The 16,763-nt window shown below is 42.2% G+C and overlaps 2 protein-coding genes across 9 annotated transcripts in view; one reads left to right on the top strand and one right to left on the bottom strand.

The window, feature by feature from the left end:
- DNAI7 (dynein axonemal intermediate chain 7) overlaps window positions 1-1,253 on the top strand; it is a 62,961-nt gene extending 61,708 nt beyond the window's left edge. For all 8 annotated transcript variants that reach the window (XM_090043652.1, XM_090043654.1, XM_090043650.1 and 5 more), the window contains one exon: window positions 540-1,253. In XM_090043652.1, the coding sequence (XP_089899778.1) occupies window positions 540-815 (276 nt within the window). In that variant the 3' untranslated portion in view covers window positions 816-1,253. The remainder of the gene's footprint in view (window positions 1-539) is intronic.
- Window positions 1,254-1,272: 19 nt separating this feature from the next.
- The window catches only part of IRAG2 (inositol 1,4,5-triphosphate receptor associated 2), a 54,654-nt gene continuing 39,163 nt past the window's right edge, over window positions 1,273-16,763 (bottom strand). Inside the window, exons 24-38 of the mRNA XM_090041607.1 lie at window positions 15,178-15,271; window positions 14,945-15,061; window positions 11,949-12,028; window positions 11,557-11,629; window positions 10,253-10,307; window positions 10,140-10,167; window positions 9,072-9,212; window positions 8,207-8,341; window positions 6,197-6,344; window positions 5,757-5,800; window positions 5,104-5,175; window positions 4,951-5,015; window positions 2,604-2,705; window positions 2,296-2,403; window positions 1,273-1,519 (exon numbers count right to left, since the gene is read on the bottom strand). Coding sequence (XP_089897733.1) covers window positions 1,276-1,519; window positions 2,296-2,403; window positions 2,604-2,705; window positions 4,951-5,015; window positions 5,104-5,175; window positions 5,757-5,800; window positions 6,197-6,344; window positions 8,207-8,341; window positions 9,072-9,212; window positions 10,140-10,167; window positions 10,253-10,307; window positions 11,557-11,629; window positions 11,949-12,028; window positions 14,945-15,061; window positions 15,178-15,271 — 1,506 coding nt within the window. The 3' untranslated portion in view covers window positions 1,273-1,275. The remainder of the gene's footprint in view (window positions 1,520-2,295; window positions 2,404-2,603; window positions 2,706-4,950; window positions 5,016-5,103; window positions 5,176-5,756; window positions 5,801-6,196; window positions 6,345-8,206; window positions 8,342-9,071; window positions 9,213-10,139; window positions 10,168-10,252; window positions 10,308-11,556; window positions 11,630-11,948; window positions 12,029-14,944; window positions 15,062-15,177; window positions 15,272-16,763) is intronic.

The raw sequence follows: 16,763 nt of genomic DNA, 5'->3' as shown, positions 1-16,763 counted from the left end.
CAGCCAGGCCCCAGTTTCTGGTGGCACATCCTACCACCCCGTGCACCACCCAGTGTGAAAAAAAAATCCACTGTGTGCTGCAGGTTAGCAGCACAGAAAATGCCTGCATCTGCAGTGTGTGACGCCACAGACTGTATGTCTGAGCTCTTCTGGACATGCCCTAGTGGTCTTGCTGCTTCGTGAAACATTTAGCCCCAAGTAAGATGCTGTATACAGTCTGTGGAAGTTAGAGCTCTGTGCTCAGCTATCTTCTGCAGACCCTTTACTTGGGGGCTTGTCTGTTATGGTGAGCCTGCAGCTTGTAAACTTGGGAAAGATTTCCCACTAAGGCAATATGATGCTTACAGTTAAGTGTCAGAATGATCAAGTCTTACAGGCAGTGTCCAGTGGAGCAGGAAATCAGATGTAGGTATCAGAATTCAAGGCTAGAAACCTACTGGTCTAGGTGCTATGTTGGCTACAAATTGAAAACCAGGGGACTTCTAGTTAGTATTTTCAATTGTAGAACTGGTGTTTCAATACTTCTATTTCTGTTCTAGGTTAGTGAACATCTTAACCAAGATCTTGTAAAAGATGAGGATTGGTCCCTTTATATGTTCAACGGTCAACGGGCACAAAGACTCAAGATCAGTGAAACTAGTGAAGCCTTCTCAGAGGAGCTGGCAGAAGAAACTGAATTTCATTCTACACTCTATCACATGATTAAAGATTTTGCTAGTGAACAAGCAATTGAGAGAGTAAAAAAAGCAAGCTACCTATTTACTGATGTTGTGTACCAGCTACTCCTTGGAACTAGAGTTTTAACATACTCTTAAAACCAAGATTTAAAAAAAAAAAAAAAATTTATTGAGCATTAAAAAAAAATTGGTCAATAAAGTCAGATTTGAAATCCATCATTTCACATTCAGATAGTCCCAACAGCCTTAAAATGACTGAAAGTAGCTTACTGCATTTAAAGACTATCATTTTCCTTCCTCTCTAGCAGTTGGGAAATTTAATCCTGTTTATGTTTCAAATACCTGTTTTTAACATTCTAAGCTGAATGAAATATGGAAGGTGAAAGTCTCTTTTTGATAGTTTAAGTTGTGCTTCTCTGGTGAAAAAGTTACTTCAAAAGCAGTCTAAAAGCATCAAACTAGCTTTAAATACACCTCTCAGCTCCTCACATCTATAGATTTACTCAACTAAAAGAGGCATTTTGTTGTGAACTAACATAATACCACACAGAAAAAAAAAAAAGATTACTATACAAGCCAAAAGGGTTCTAATCCAGTGTTATGTAGGTGGTGGTCCATTGTGTCGAAGTCCAGTATATGGCCACAACAGCTTTTGTAGTGAAGTCCAGGAATTCCCAGTTCCCACAGGAGCGGCATCTGCTGGTCTTTGAAGAGACAGGCCAGTGAGAAAACTTGTGAACGCAGCAAGGAGGACCAGAATGGTAACCGAAATCCATAAAGTCTTGTTAGCATCACAAAAGGAAGTCTTGAGACGAGAAACCCATGAAGACATCATATTGCAGCTATGGAGAAGCACATAAAACACAGGGTTTTTTTGTTTTACTTAAGCTATCATTTCACAATCTGAGACCTAAAAGACAAGGCTGTTAGCTTTCTGTTAAGTACCTAGAATTTAAAGCCCAGGCTTCCTGGCCAGTATTAAGGGCAGGTTCCAAAAAAAGAAAGAAAAGCAATTAAGATTCTGATCACCATATCAGAATCCATACTCCTAAAGCAAGCACCTTCATTCCCTGATCAACAAATTGAGGTGGTAGGGGCTCAAATGGAATTAACAAAAGCACACTGAGCAGGGAGTCACCTAAAACCAGCAGTTAGGAATGCTAAAAGGTACCCATGTTCAAATATTACACCTCTCTGGGGTTTAAATGTCTATTAGCCTTGAGTAAGAGTGGTATATTCTACAGTGTATTCTGCAGCTGGGGTAGGTCAGTTCCTCTGCCTGAAACTCTTGCACAGTATAGTGAAAGTGACCAAGCTCTAGTGCTTGCGTGCAACCAAGTCTGTCAACTAGTGCTCATAGCCCTTCAGCAGGGAAGAGCAAATACTGGATGTCTAGCCCTGCTCTACTGCATACTTGAACTGTTAGACCAATAATTGAACAAGGTCTTGTCTGAAGCCACATAGAGATTTTAACCAGATGTCTTAATTCAGCCATATTTAAAAAGCTAGCACCAACAATTAGGTCAAGAATATGCTTCTACTTGCTCCTAACCTCACTTGAACACTTCCCCTTACATGGATTCCTGTTTATAAGTGGAGGATGCAAACGCATACTCACGTCGAGTTTAGAATCCATTTTGACGGATTTTTCCTCTTTTCAGCAACACTCATCTTCCTCTGTTGGTCTCCTCTTGTTTCTTCAACTGGTGGTTCCAACTTTTTGTTTCTGTTGATAAGCATTAAAACAAAAAGGTAAGCTTCTCCAATAAGTACTTATGAGCATACCAAATATTTATTTTGGTTTATAGCACCAAATAGTTTTGCCATAAAATATCTCTCGATATAGATATAGATCTCTCTCTCAAGGAAAATGAACACTCAAAAGGAACGTGTAAAAGCCTTGGAAATTAAATGATCTAAACCTACTTTGTTTCAGAGCATTCTTCCTCATACTCTGTCCAGGAATATGTGCTAATGAATCGTTGCAGTGAAGGACGCTTCTCATTTTGCTTTGCTCCTAATCTTCCCCTGTCAAATGAGACAACATGTTCTTTACTGTTACTCTGTAAAAGGATTTAGCCAAATTTTAGTGCAAACTAGAATTTGAACAGCTTCAGCTAAAATTAGTGTGCTCATTTGAACTAAGTTGTATAACTTTAGTCCACAATTTTTGCAGCCAAAAGTTTAAATACCTGGTTTCATTAAGCATAGTAACCCCCAAAATCACCCAATTTCACAGCTCTCAGGCCCTTACAAACTGAAGTCACCCAGAACTATGAAGGATCTTTGTGCCTCAAATTTAAGTACAGACAGAAAAGTCAGGCATTATTTAGGCACACAGTCTTACAACCACTTCACTGCAAGCATCAAAATTTGCAAAACTATGATAAAAAAAAAAAAACAAAACGAAACACCTACTCTAGGAATAAGCAGCTAGGTCTGTGGGCCAGACCTCGCTGCAAAGCCATTTGATCTGCCCTTCAGCTGTATTTGGCAGCAGTTGCTCTCCATGGGTAGATGTTGCAGCTGTAGTAGCTGGCTTCTAATCACCCACCTGCCCACCTCTGACCTGAGCCATGTCATTCCAGCCCACAACGTGATAAGGTTGCTGACTACAGATCCACTCTATGCAAGTATAATATGTCTTTCACAAGACACTTTGTGAACAACGCCTCTGGAACCATTTATCGCAGCTATTGATCAAGCTGAAAACTAGGGCTGTGCAAGGCTTTGGACAGAGCTTTGGATTTGGAGAAGCTTCGGTGTCTGAAGCAGCATGTTCAGGTGGAAGCACTGGCCTCATTAGGCTTCCCAAAGCGATTCGGAGCTTCCGAAGCACCTCAGAGATCCAGCGATAGGGTATAATGGGGAAATAGAGCATCTATAACTTTGTTGGTTTTTGTCCAATTTGGATGGAATATTCAGGGATGGTAGACTATGCAGAGAGCATGAATCCTGCCAAGTTTCAAGAAGATTGGAACAGGGGCTTGGGGGGAACTGCACCCCAAATTCTTGAAAGCAGAACTCCTGTCATGTCTGTGTTACAACACGGGAGTCAAAACTGCATGGCTGGTAGCTCTTATTGAGGCCACAAAGCCTGCCAAGTTTCAAGATCAGTGTGGGGGTTGGAGATGGGGCGGGGGGGGAGGGGAGGGGGGGCAGGGACTGCCCACCACACTGCAGACAGGCAAAAAAAAAAACTCATGCCATGAGTGACACTGCATGTGTTAAAGGTGCAGCAGGATGACAGCTGCAGGGATGGTGGCCCCTGCTACAGCCATGAAGCCTGCCAGCTGTTGAGGAGATGGGTGCAGGGGTGTTCTGGGGCATTGCACCCCTAGCTGCTGACAGGCAAAAAAAACCCTCATGCCATGGATGCTTGTGGAACTGACTGTCTCCGTCTTGGGGTATGGGAGATGCTACTGCTGGCCTGGCTACTAAAAGCTACTGTGTTACCAGTTACCAATCAATCATCATTCACTCAGGGACCAGCTCACTACACAAGACCTAGCTAATGTAACCAGTTAATTGCCATCAATTAGTACCTACAAAACCAGGCTAAGGAGAGGAAATAATCAATACAGACAATCAACTGCCCCAAGACAGACTGTCAGCCCCACAAGCACCCATGGCACGAGTTTTGCCCATCAGCAGCTAGGGGTGCAGGGCCCCAGAACCTCCCTGCACCCATCTCCTCAACAGCTGGCAGGCTTTGTGGCCTCAGCAGGGGCCACCATCCTTGCAGCTTTCACCCTGCTGCGCCTTAACACACACAGGGTCACCCAAGTCATGAGTTCTGATTGTCCACAGCTTGAGGTGCAGTTCCCTCATCTCCTTGAAACTTGGCAGGCGTTGTGGCCTCAGTAAGAGCTACAAGCCCCATAATTTTGACCCCCCTGTGGTGTAACAGCCATGACAGGAGTTTGGCTTTCAAGAATTTGGGTACAGTTCCCCCAGACCCCTGGACTGATCTTGTAACCTGGCAGATTTCATGCTGTCAGCAGAGGCTACCATCCCTGAAAGTTTCATCCAAATCAGACAAAAACAAAAGTTCTAGATATTTCATTGATTCCCCCATTATACCCTATGGCCGGATCTCCAAGGCAGCTCTGAAGCTTCAGAGCCATTTCATCTGGATTGAGGTAGACACCTGGTCTGGAGCTCCAGATTGGATTCCTGGAATCCAAAGCAGCCAGATTGGATCACTGCTGCCTCTTACAGGCCTACTGAAAATCTCAGCTTCCGTTTAAGAACAAGACCCAAGTAGCCTCACCAACTGCTTGATCTCCTGTTGAATTTGTCACTCTTTTCTGGTCCACCAGTTTCATTTAGCTGAGCCTGTAGGGGAAGTGTAGAGAGGTTTCCTTTGCTTTTGAAATATTAAAAACCCAAAGTAGACACTACTAGAATGAGAAACTTTACTCACCAGTGACAGACCAATGCCAGCGTTTCCAGTACTCTTGGGCAACGTTGCAATGCTAACTCTTCGTAGTGGGGGCTACATAAATAAAAGTGGTAATACTAACTTATGCACTGGCTAGGTTGTACAAAAACGCAAAAGACTGGCAAGTAAAGAGATTGTGTTAATATTAAGCTTCAACACAAATAAAGGACAACCTATGCCAACTGAAACAGATGTAATGTGCTCCAACAAGGAATCTTTGCAGATTAACTTGTTAATTTTCTACTTTGACAGACTGATGCTCAAAATATTGCTATTGCCCCTTTCCTGAACTGATTCCATTTTTTCCTGATTGCTAAACACTTTGTTGTCAAGATCCTTAAACAAAGAGAGCCCCCTTTAAGCGATAGCTCTTGAACAACAAAAAGGGAGAGCACAAGGGTTTAGACCTCAACAAATCAATTTGCAAATTTGTAAATGCAAGTATATCATCTTTTCAGTTGAAAAGAGTGAAATGTTAGTGTGACCAAGATAGACAGATTACTTCTCAGGGTTTGAAGAATTTAGAGTTCAGTGGAAAACTACTACTATACCAGTAAAATACTTATATAAAAAGCAGACAAAGAACATACAGAGCATGAATCATTTGGCCTTAATACCTAATATTATATCATTACCTTGTAATTGAGAGAACTTGGAAGACTTTTATTTGCAGATTCATCTGTGAAAAGGAACAGATACAAGTAGGTTCATAAAAAAAAGTTGCTACTGCAGCATAAAACCTGGCTAACTACAGTTTCCACTAAAGATAACTGCATCTCAGCACCTCAAAAATTAATTTAAAAAAAAAATCATGCTGCAGAACATCAATAGAGACAGTCCCATCTCTTTTGATAAGATAACCTGCCACCTACAACAATTGTGACTTGGTCTTATTGACCTATGGGTCTAGGATCTCCTCTCCTTTCAACAAGTTAAATCTCTGTAGCCAAAAAGAAATAAAAACATTGACATCAGCTTCTGCAAGGATGTCCATGTATGTGACTGCCAGGATAGAGCTTTGTTTGTTTGTTTGTTTAAGATAGACAAATGTGCTCCTGATTCTCAACAGAATTACCTCTGTCTCCAAGAGAGCTAAATGATCTTTCATTTTGAAGTAGAACTTGTTTCAGCTCCTCAAGTTCTGCATGTTCTTTGGTATACATGCGTTTCAAATTTTCCACGTGTTGAATCATTACTTCTACTGCTTTACTGACACGGTTCTCCTAGCAAAACACAATATAACCATGTAAATGCAAATACAAGTATGATGGAAGAGACATTAGTTCAAATGCTGAGTTGTTGTGAATCCAAACAATCACTCCAATATTAGTCTTCTTAGCTACTTGCACATTTTCCTTCTCTTGCATATCTTGGCAACCACAAGATCTTTCTCTGGCTTTGATAATGCAGCCTTGTTACACCAGGGACAGGTACAATATGGCCCATGGGCTGCATCCAGTCCACCAAGTGATTTCATCCAACTCATGGATGGATGGCCACCAATTAATTGTATCCAGCCCTGCCCTTGGCTGCCCCTGCTGCATTCCACATGGGGCTGAGCCCTGCCTGCTGCTGCTGCTGCACAAGTGCACTGCGTTCCCATCCTCATGTGCGAGACAGTCCCAGCCCCAGCCCCAGCCAAGCATATAGCTTCCAAGCAAGACCGCCACCACCCAGGGAACTGCTCAGCTACCCCAGCCTTCAGCAGCTCCTCCTTGTGTCCCTACTGCAGCACTCCAGACAACAACTAGGGAAGAGGCAGCAGGCAGAGGGAAGTAGCAGCTGGGCAGGAGTGTAGAGCTTAGTTTGTAGACCCCATGCCCAGCATGGTGGCAGGGACACAGAGCATGGGTCACCCCAGCTCCATTGTACAGGGCTTCCCTTGGCTCCTGTGCAGGTCCCAGGACTTGTGCACCACCAAGGAGAAGCCCTGTGTGATGGAGCTGGCATCCTTCCTCACTCCCTGCTGTCATGTGCAGTTGCTGGGACTTCAGAAGTGGAGTGTAGTGGTGCTCCACATGGAGCCAGGGCAGTTCTGCTCCCTCCTTTCTGGTGGAGTCCAGGGAAATGCATGTGGTAACAGGAAGCAGGGCCAGGCCACCAGCTCCATCATGTAAGGCTCTCCCATGCAGTGTGCTGTTCTGGCCAAGTCCTGGGAGCTACATGCAAGATGCAGGGAGCCCTGTGCCTTGCTGCCATGTGCAGCTCCCAGGAGTGGCTGGAGTGGTTCACCTGCACAGGCCATGAGCATCCTGAGATACTGTGTACCATGGGGGGTGGGGGGGGAAGAAGAGGTGGGAGCATATGGGCTCCCACATGCACAACCCACTATACCCACACATCCTCCCCAAACAAATCCCAAAGCCACACTGTCCCAAACTGCACACCCCTACCCCCAAACACCCTCCTCCACACTCCGGGAACTTGTCACACATTCACACCCCATACCTGTCCCACAAACCCCACCCCCACAAAGATCCACACCTCACACACTATATACAAGAATAAGACCTTATTTTAGCTATTATGTCCTCACCTCTATATACACACACTACACAAATGCATGTAAATAAAGAACAAAACTATCCATCCATAGGTGGGTGATAGAGGCTGACAAGTTATTTACCCAAGTATATTTGTGCTTTCTCCTTTGCTCTTCCCCATGCTTAAGAAGCTTCCCATAAACATCCACCAAGCTTATTTATCCTTTTCAAGAGCCCTCAAAAAAAAAAAAATCTCCCCCCAATGCCTACAAAAACTAGAACAGGCCAGCTAGGGTACTGAGATCACACCAATCAGTAGTTTCGCTGTCTTCTTGCAGGCTTTCCTCTCTTTTCCATCTGTTATGATGCTTTTTGAGGCAGGGATTGCATTTTTGTTCTCTGCTTGGGCAGCATCTAGTACAGCTATGTCCTGGCTCCTAATGCTATTTTATTAATCATTTGTACTGCCATAGAGAACACTGTGGATGGATCAAAAATGTTATTGGCTGTTCAAATTAGAAAAGCCGTTACAAGCCTTATATTAAATTATAGGGTTTTTACAAGAGTACTCCTCATAAAAAACAAGTAGTCAAGTTACTTACTTGATTGATGGCTCCCAACATCTCTGCTCTACTAGCAACCCTGGTCACATACTGACTAAGGCTTTGCAAACATTTCTCCAGTTTCTTAATGATCTCTTGAGCTTGATTATCTTCATCACACAAAGGTGCTAAAGACTGGAGAGAAAATGCAAATGAACTGAGTACCAAATAAACAAAATGCTGGTCCCTAAATTAGCTGCTCATGACAGGAAATTATCATGCTTCCCTTAGATTCCATACAGATCAGAGAGTCTGCACTAGCACATATATTCACAGGATTAGTGCCCAACATGTTCAATTAGTGCAAAAGTTAGTGCTGTTTTATCAGCAGCATGGAGTTTGGCTGATTTTCACCAAGTACAGATCTGTCTCTTAGACATTTACCTTATGCTGCTGTCAATGTGAAACCATTCACTGAAACACAGTAGCTTCCTTTTTAGCATACAATACATCCAATGGTACAGAAGAACTTCAAAATGCTAAAATCTCTTTAATGTTCAAGATAAACTACTTTATGGGTGCATCTACATGAGATGCTTTGAGCACACTAAATTCTACTGTACATTAGCGCAGCAAGCAAAACCCATGCTAAAATGTGCAGTAGATTTAAAACTACTGTGCATTAGATGTCACAAAAAGAATGTTTGTTTGCTCTAATGCTCAGTAATGCTAATTATGGTGCATGTAGTACCCATCTATAGGTTCCAAACTTAACGTGCTGTAATTACAGCACATTAAATGAGCATGTAGATGCACACCATGTGATCAAAACCAAAATAAAAGTTCCTATTAAGAAAGCTGTACATCAAATGTACATTGTCTAGCCATGTATCCCTTTCCCCTTCCAATCTTATCTACTTCTAACCTCTAGTAGTTTCAGCCCATTAGTGATCTCCTTTTTCAAGTTTTCTTCAGCCAAGTCTCGAGACCTTTCTTCAAGACGCACTCGCTTGTCCAAGGTAAACAGGTCACATTTAAAGCCCAAAGACAATCTGAGAAACTCTGCCTGTTTTGTTTTGGTTTTTTTTTAAAAACAGAAGAGAGCCATCAGAACAGACCTAGCAATGTAAGTCCAATCACTATTAAGAAGTTACTCAGGACAGACCTCCTAATCCCATCAACACTCAAGCCAGAGTTGTTGGAGATTGGGAAACAAAAGGTGGAACCAAAATCAGTAGGTCTCAACTTCTACCCAAGGGATTTTCAAAAAAAGAAAGATTTCCTGACTTACTTATCACTTGAGATTTGGCAGTTTGCAAACAGAGTAGCTCCTTCTCCAGCATAGGTCATGGTTGCCTTGTGCAACAGGACTAGACAGTTCGACTTAAAATGAGTGGTACAATTGGTATACCCTGATGGGTTTGGATTTGGGAGACAAAGAGAGCTAGGTCCAACAGAGCGTTTAAAAAAGTTGATCATGGCTCTACTCTGATCCTGCCTGCCTCATTCACAGATGCTGCTCCCCACCCACCCAAAGCCCTATCCCATGTGCCTGGCCAAGGGGGTCCTGGGCTGGCCTCCATGGAGAGACCACCCACTTGCTCTGTCCAGCATCCCCAGACTACGTGGGGAGTTTTGGTGAGCTCATGGGCTGGGGCGGGGGGGGGAGGGGAGGGGGGGTGACCTGATCTACAACAGCTCACCAAACCTCCAGCCCAAATAAATAAAATTCCCCACACCTGATTTAGGGGATTTCATTTGAACCCAAGTGCTAGACAAAGTAGATATCTATATCATCCATGTTAAAGATGATGTGGGCACATTAGTTAAATTTTGAGAAATTAGAAAAAGTCAAGTTTTGAGCTGCTCCATATCTAAAATCACTACTTATTTTTGTTCAGTAGATTGCAAAATTGTTTACCTGAACTTGAAAGAGTAGACAGATTCCTACTCCCTGAAATATTTGGGGTACAAAAAAGGTCAAAAAACTCACCTCCACCTCCTTTTCATTAGGAGAGCCACTGTAGGAGGAGAACACAACACCAACATAAGCAGAATGAAGTGTTAAACATATGCAGGCTGGAATCAGGCAAAGGTGATACTTACTCATCATTCTGATTGGTTTTAGCTCTTTTAATGCCAGTTGCCATGGGTGAATTCTCTGATTGGAGAGACATGGAAAACAGATCTCAATTTTCAGGTACAGAGCAGAGCAATTTCTCCTCTCAAAGTGTTAAGAATAAAGCAAGAACCCCTAAATTGCAAGATGGCAGGTTCACCAAAACTTTTTGTTGAACCACTGACCTAGAAATGGGTTTGGGTGCATTGAGCCTGAAGGTCTGCAAAGCAGCTTGTTAATAATTTAACTGAGTTTGACCATTGAAAGATCTTATTTGATAGCTATCACCCTGAGCCAGAACATAGATTAAGATCTGATCTAGAAGGAATTGATCTGGTGTTTCACATGGCATCCTGCATACACAGCTTCAAATTGTAGTGATAGAGAGTAACAAAACACACAATGTAGAAGCTATGTTTAACTCACTATTTGTAATTCTCAGGGAGGATCAGCCAAAGACAAAAAGGGACATGGTTACAATGAGAAAGCAAACTGGGCATGCTCAGTAAAGACTGTCATCCACCTTGCACGTAGTTAAAAGCACCAAACCTTTGGTTAGGGCATCCTTTTATAAGGGAATCACAAGTAGTTTCATTAGCATTTAAAGGTCTCAAACACAGCGGCAGCCTGGCCCATTTTGAAAGTCCCAAGGGATGTCTCTCCTCTCCTCAAAGAGGGTGCTGGTTAAACCAATGCCTGTAGACTATGGATAGATGGGTCTTTGTAGGATGGGATACTGCTTCTTTTTGCCCTCACCATTTTGATTCTTAATATAAAAATATATATATAACCCACCCACTTGGTCCTAAAGCCACACTACATAATGCAGCTTTGTTTCGTTGTCTCAGCTTATAAGTGACAGAACAGTAAGAAAATATTTAAAAAGCTGATGTCACCAACATCCTGTACACCCACACAGGAACATGCCCATCTCCATATCATTCATGGAGACTATGCTTACAAAAGATCTGCTCTATAATTTATCAGCTCTCTACATGCTGTTGATAACTATAGATTTGTTACTTTCACTATAAGCAATTAGTTGCATCCTTTTAGACAAGTGGAGTATTTTGCCATGTTATATATACATACACGATAGAAAAATTTAATGTAATTCAGCATTTTGATGATGTTCTGTGCCATTTCTATGCAATATTGTTATTGTACAGAATACAGCAAGATCATAGATAAAGATATTTCAATATGCTGAGGCTTAAGACTATTGATTCAGGAAAGATAGCTTGCATCCAGTTGAGTTGTAATATACAGATATCGAATGAGGACAACTTACCTTTGATACTGGGAACTGCTATGGATGCTTGTCCACTTTCTTCTTTAACAGTCTCCATTTCCTCACCCACCTCCTAAAGAAGTTTCAGAGCAATTACTCAAAAGAAAACCAGAAGTGTTAGAATATGGCTGGGCATCTGGGGCAGCTGCCACAAGGCATCTTCTGTTGCCGTCTCACTGCAGTTCCATAGCTGCAGTAGCTATCATTTTTTTCCACCTCCCTGTTCCTCCTCTTAACTCAGCACTTAAAGGGCAGGGCAGCCAGGGCATCCACTAGTTACTCCAGTGAAGCAAAATGCCACAAATATCTTAAACTCATGTCAGGATTCCCTTCTTACGGCTTAAACCAACTGCAACATTATTAAGACTTCAGCATTTTACTGGAGGTCTTACCACATTTAACTTTAAGGTATTTTCAGGTGTTGTTCTGTGATCTTCCGTGCTTGGGCAGAACTCCCTAGTCAGATCAGCACCTGAAGAGAAACATTTAAGGAACTGAACGTAATCATCTCAAAAGCCTCTGAACTTCCTTTCACCATACAACTCATAGTAATTCCCAGAAGAGCACACAGAAGGAAGAAGGCCTTCCTAAGCCACACAACACTGTGGGAGTGTGGAGGAAGGGATACTGTGATGCCATTCATCAAGCCAAAGTATTACAATATGAAGCAGTACCACTAAGAACAGAGCAGCTGTGACCAGTATCAGTTGCAATTGCTGAAGTTCCCATATGCTCATAAATTTTCCAAAACATGGTGCTTTTGGGCTAAAAGTGTCTATAAAAAAGGTTGAGACACCCAAAATAAGAGGTACAGAGAATGTTTAAAGTTGAGAGTGGCTTGTTTTAAGGAAAAGAGTCTCATCAGGGAGCAGCTAAAGAGGCTCTCATTGGAACTCTGCCCTCCATCCACCCTAGCTTACGTCAAGGTAAGCAGGACAGATACAACTGCCATAAAGCTTAGAAATTCTGATTCTAGGCCAGAGATGGATGCACTTTGCTTACATTTGAAAAAGATGAACAGGTTTTCAAACCAGTATCTGAACTGGGCACACCCAACTGGGCATGCCTTTCCTCTAGGTTCAGCAGCACCCACAGAGTGACCTGTGGTGTACCATACAGGGGCAGGCATTCAGCTGCAAGAAAGCATAAGCAGCAAGGAGGTTACTGAACTTCAAGGGCTGGTAGTTGCAGATCTACAGGGTAGCAAACTACAAAGTTAAATCAAGTCACCTGGCTTTAGGCTATGCAACATCTTTACTGCCAGGAGCTACTGCCTCCTGTTGTAGGCTACAGGGAAGCTTACTGTTTAAGTTATTAAAATCCCAGCTGCTTAAAACATTTTCTAAAAGTTGGCACAGTCCTGCTGCCATGAAATGAGGCAATTCTAAAGTGATAAACTGTTCCTGCTCACTCCACAATTCACAGCTTTAAACAAATAGAGCACACTAACCTATATTAGGGCTACCAAAAGAAACAGGAGGTGACAAGAACTCAACATTTAGAATTTCCCATCTTCAACCTTCATGCAGCATTGAAAACCAGTTTCTTTCACATCCATTTACTATGGGTGTGCAAAATGGGGCATATTCAATTCAGATTCAGCCCAAAAATCAGGGACAGCAATTTGATTAGTTGATTTGGATCACTGTCCTTGATTCGACTCTGTTGAACCTGAAGATTCAATGCAGATTCAGAGAACTGGTGGTTCAGCCACAGCATTAAATTTTTTCTACATACCTTGGAGGTACCAGGCATGACTCATGAATGCTGCAATGCTGGGATGGAGTGTCCCACAGGAGCACAGGGCCCTGCCCCCACGTGCTGGGCAGCAAACCAGGAAGTAGACTGGAAGCACACTCAGCTATCAGCCTGGGGGGAGGACAGACCTCGGGTGCGTGCCCTCCAGAGCTAGGAGGCACCAGTCACTGAGCCAGGGGGCATGAGGAGCCCCCTCAGCATGATCCCTGGTGGACCCAGAAGTGGACCAGAAGTGCTTCTGGTCTGTTTCCAGGTCTGCAGTGGAGCACACTGGGGAGCCCCATACGCTCCTGTGGGATACTCCATCTGCCCCACTGCAGCATTCATGAGCTGCCTGGTAGCTTGATGCATGTAGAGAGAGAAAAAAAAAAAAAATTTAAGAGCTGTGTCTATACCCAAATCATCAAATCTTTCCCAATCAATTTGGAGGGTTCCAATTCAATTCAGAAAGATTAAGGGGTCTCCTGATTCAATTTGGATTTGGAGATTCAGCCACCGAATTGAGCCAAATCTCTGCTGACATAACATTCCCTATGTATCCCACATGTAATTTTGCAAGAGCTGATGGATATTATGACACCTAAAAACAGATGTACCAAATTACCTCATGTCTCCACGTGCAGTACAAACATAAGAAAAGGATTATGCATGTGGAAGATGACGAAAAAACAGATAACAAGCTTTACACTTGCAAGATTCATGGCTGGACTGTTTTGTATGCTTGTTTCACCCCTTCCCCTGGGCACCCAGTCATTTTGTGACTATAAAGGTAGAACAGTAACAAAATTGAATCCGGGATCTAAAATGTGCAGTCAGAACCCAGCCTGAAAGAAGAGTGACTAGTGTTCAGAAAAGGTAAACAGAAGATATGAATAACAATTGGATAAAGCAAGTTATAAGATTAAAGCGCTTTAAAAATGTTTCAATATTTTGGGCAGTGTATCTTAATCTGTTTTTTTAGCAGCACCACATATTATGTAGGGTTTTCTTAAAATTTAGAATCTAAAGGGAATGTGAGGAGAAAGACCATGACACAAGTAGGTATGAGACTAATGTTAGTGTCAAGAAAAAGAACTGTGATAGCCTTCTCATCCAGTCCGATACATCTCAATGAGAACTTGCTTTCCCGATTGATTTGAGAAGAAGTTGGTGTTGGGGGAGAAGCATTCCAATTTTGAGCTTTTCAACCTTTACATACCTTTGAGATTCCCATTTCTATTAAATTAAGCACATAGTACTGAACTTCGCAAACCAGTAAAGAGAGGTTTTCCACTGTCCTTCCTCTCCCCAGCTCCTCCCCCCCCCAGAAAAGAAAAAGAAAGAAAAAAAAGTCAGCACTACTTAAGACAGCCCTGGCAAGAGAACCAGGACTTCACCAACTCATTCTGCGTACCTCATTTGCAGGGTGTTCCACCCTAATCCTGCAACTGCCTGTACTCAGGCACTACCCCATCCCCATGCATCGTTCACTTAGTCTGGGAGAAGCTGCAAGTCAGAGTGGTTATTTCTGATCTAATGTAACCCAGAATTTCTGCAAAGCTGTTTTTCTTACTCAACTTCCTCACTTCAAAAGATCTTTTGGAAGCCAGCTGTTTCCTCATCACACAAATGTTAACAGCAGCTACAGTACCTGACAAATTAACAGTCAGATCCTTATCTTTATTTTGCTTCATTGCCACAGAGGTTGGTACATCTTCCTCTTTTGCCTGTGAAAACTCAGAAGATTTTGTCTCCATAGTGAGCAATTCTATAATAGGAGGCAACAGAAAATAGATCTATTATTGGTTAGCAGCAACATATGCTCATGTATTTGCTCTTTAGGCAGGTATTAATTAGTTCTGTGCTTGTAGATTAAGAGTTTACCTGTTGATGTTTTGGTATTCTCCAATGAGGATCCAGTGGCTTCTGACCTGGAAATTGCTGGGTCAACCAGTGTTAATGGCCCAGTACTGCTTTCCTAAACAAGAAGGAGATTTCATAAGTTAAATATTTATGTTTATGAGTGACAGCCTAATAAAAAAACAAACCAAAAAAAACACTTTTCTTTTGAAACTATACACACTGTTTTCAAGCTGTCCCACACAAGTTATTCCTTCTGTAGGACATGCACCAGCATGCACACTTCTACAAGGGAATGAGTGATGCTGTGACAAAACCATTTGGTTTTTCCTGCAATTTGCTGTTCTATGGTTTTATGCCAAGGGGTGAATATTTACCTTCTGCTCAATAACTTTAGCAGTGTTGCTATTCCAGTACTGTGCCACAGCCACAATGTAGTAGATGGAGACAGTGAGAGGTTAACAGTAGAAATGAGATGGAATAGTGTTCCTGTGCCTACTGGAGCACCCAGTTCCAGGAAAGGAATTTACAAGCCCATGAAGTGGGAGAGTTGAAAATCACTATACCCAGCCTGTTGGCCATGGGGCTGGGGCTCATTCCTTGCCATGGATGGGGCTCAGGAGGCAGGTGGTACAAACTTGGTCTTAGGCAGCTGAAACTGTTTGCCAGGCTCCCCATGAATTCTTTCAGAAGAGTGCAAATGAAGTTTGTTTTACCATTCAAGGTTAAGAAAATTCCCTTCTCTGTTCAATTTGGTTGCAGAAATCAGGACCACAAATCTTTTAATACCATGAAGTTTGCATTTTACTTATTTTCAGTACCTTGGATAATATAAAAAAAAGCAAATACACCTACAGTCGCTTTGGTGCAACTATGTTCTAATGTTTCTGGTTGACAAGCAATGAAACCAAAGCTGTTGGAAGTAGCTAATTTTAATATGTTCACATGCCTTTGTTTCTCAGCGTTTACCTTCAGAGGTTGTTTGCTTTGATGCATATGAATGAATGACTTGGATTAATGATTTAGAAAGAAAGAAGTGCTTTTGTACTATCCTGTACACCAGATACATTTCTTAAAAGCACATGTACTACAGACCATCTTGTGTGCACCAATTATAGTGATGAGCTGAGGGAAAGTGGGTCTTGGACAAATGTATATCGTAGCAAATAATCAGCTTTGATTGAGTCCATTTATCAGACAGTAGCAACAAATATTATTTGAATCTCCAGCATATGTGGAGGACTTAGAACAAGTCTCCCAGTCAGGAGAAGCCAAACTCCTAATAAAATGAATGCAAACCTAGCACACTTGGAAGAACAAAGTTACACCCTGCACAACATTAAAAAAAAAGTTATAACATAGAAATCATCATGAACAAGCTTCACCATCTTTTTAAAAACAGGATAATTCAGAGGACTAGATGAGCATGAAATTTATCAGGTGTTTAAAAAAAAAAAAAAAAAAAAAGAAATACCCAGCTGAAGGGGAAGGGGAGGGGACAGAAATAAAATAAGAAAGGCAGAGGATGAGTTAAACACGTAATCCATTTGGTTAGGACCTAAATGGCTTTGTAAGTTTCCTATCAGTTTTATAAGTCATCTGGTTTGGGA

Source organism: Crocodylus siamensis, chromosome 4, assembly GCF_052110815.1.
Source record: "Crocodylus siamensis isolate JL-2025a chromosome 4, ASM5211081v1, whole genome shotgun sequence".
Taxonomy (NCBI): Eukaryota; Metazoa; Chordata; order Crocodylia; family Crocodylidae; genus Crocodylus; species Crocodylus siamensis.
This window is presented reverse-complemented; position numbering and strand designations above follow the sequence as displayed.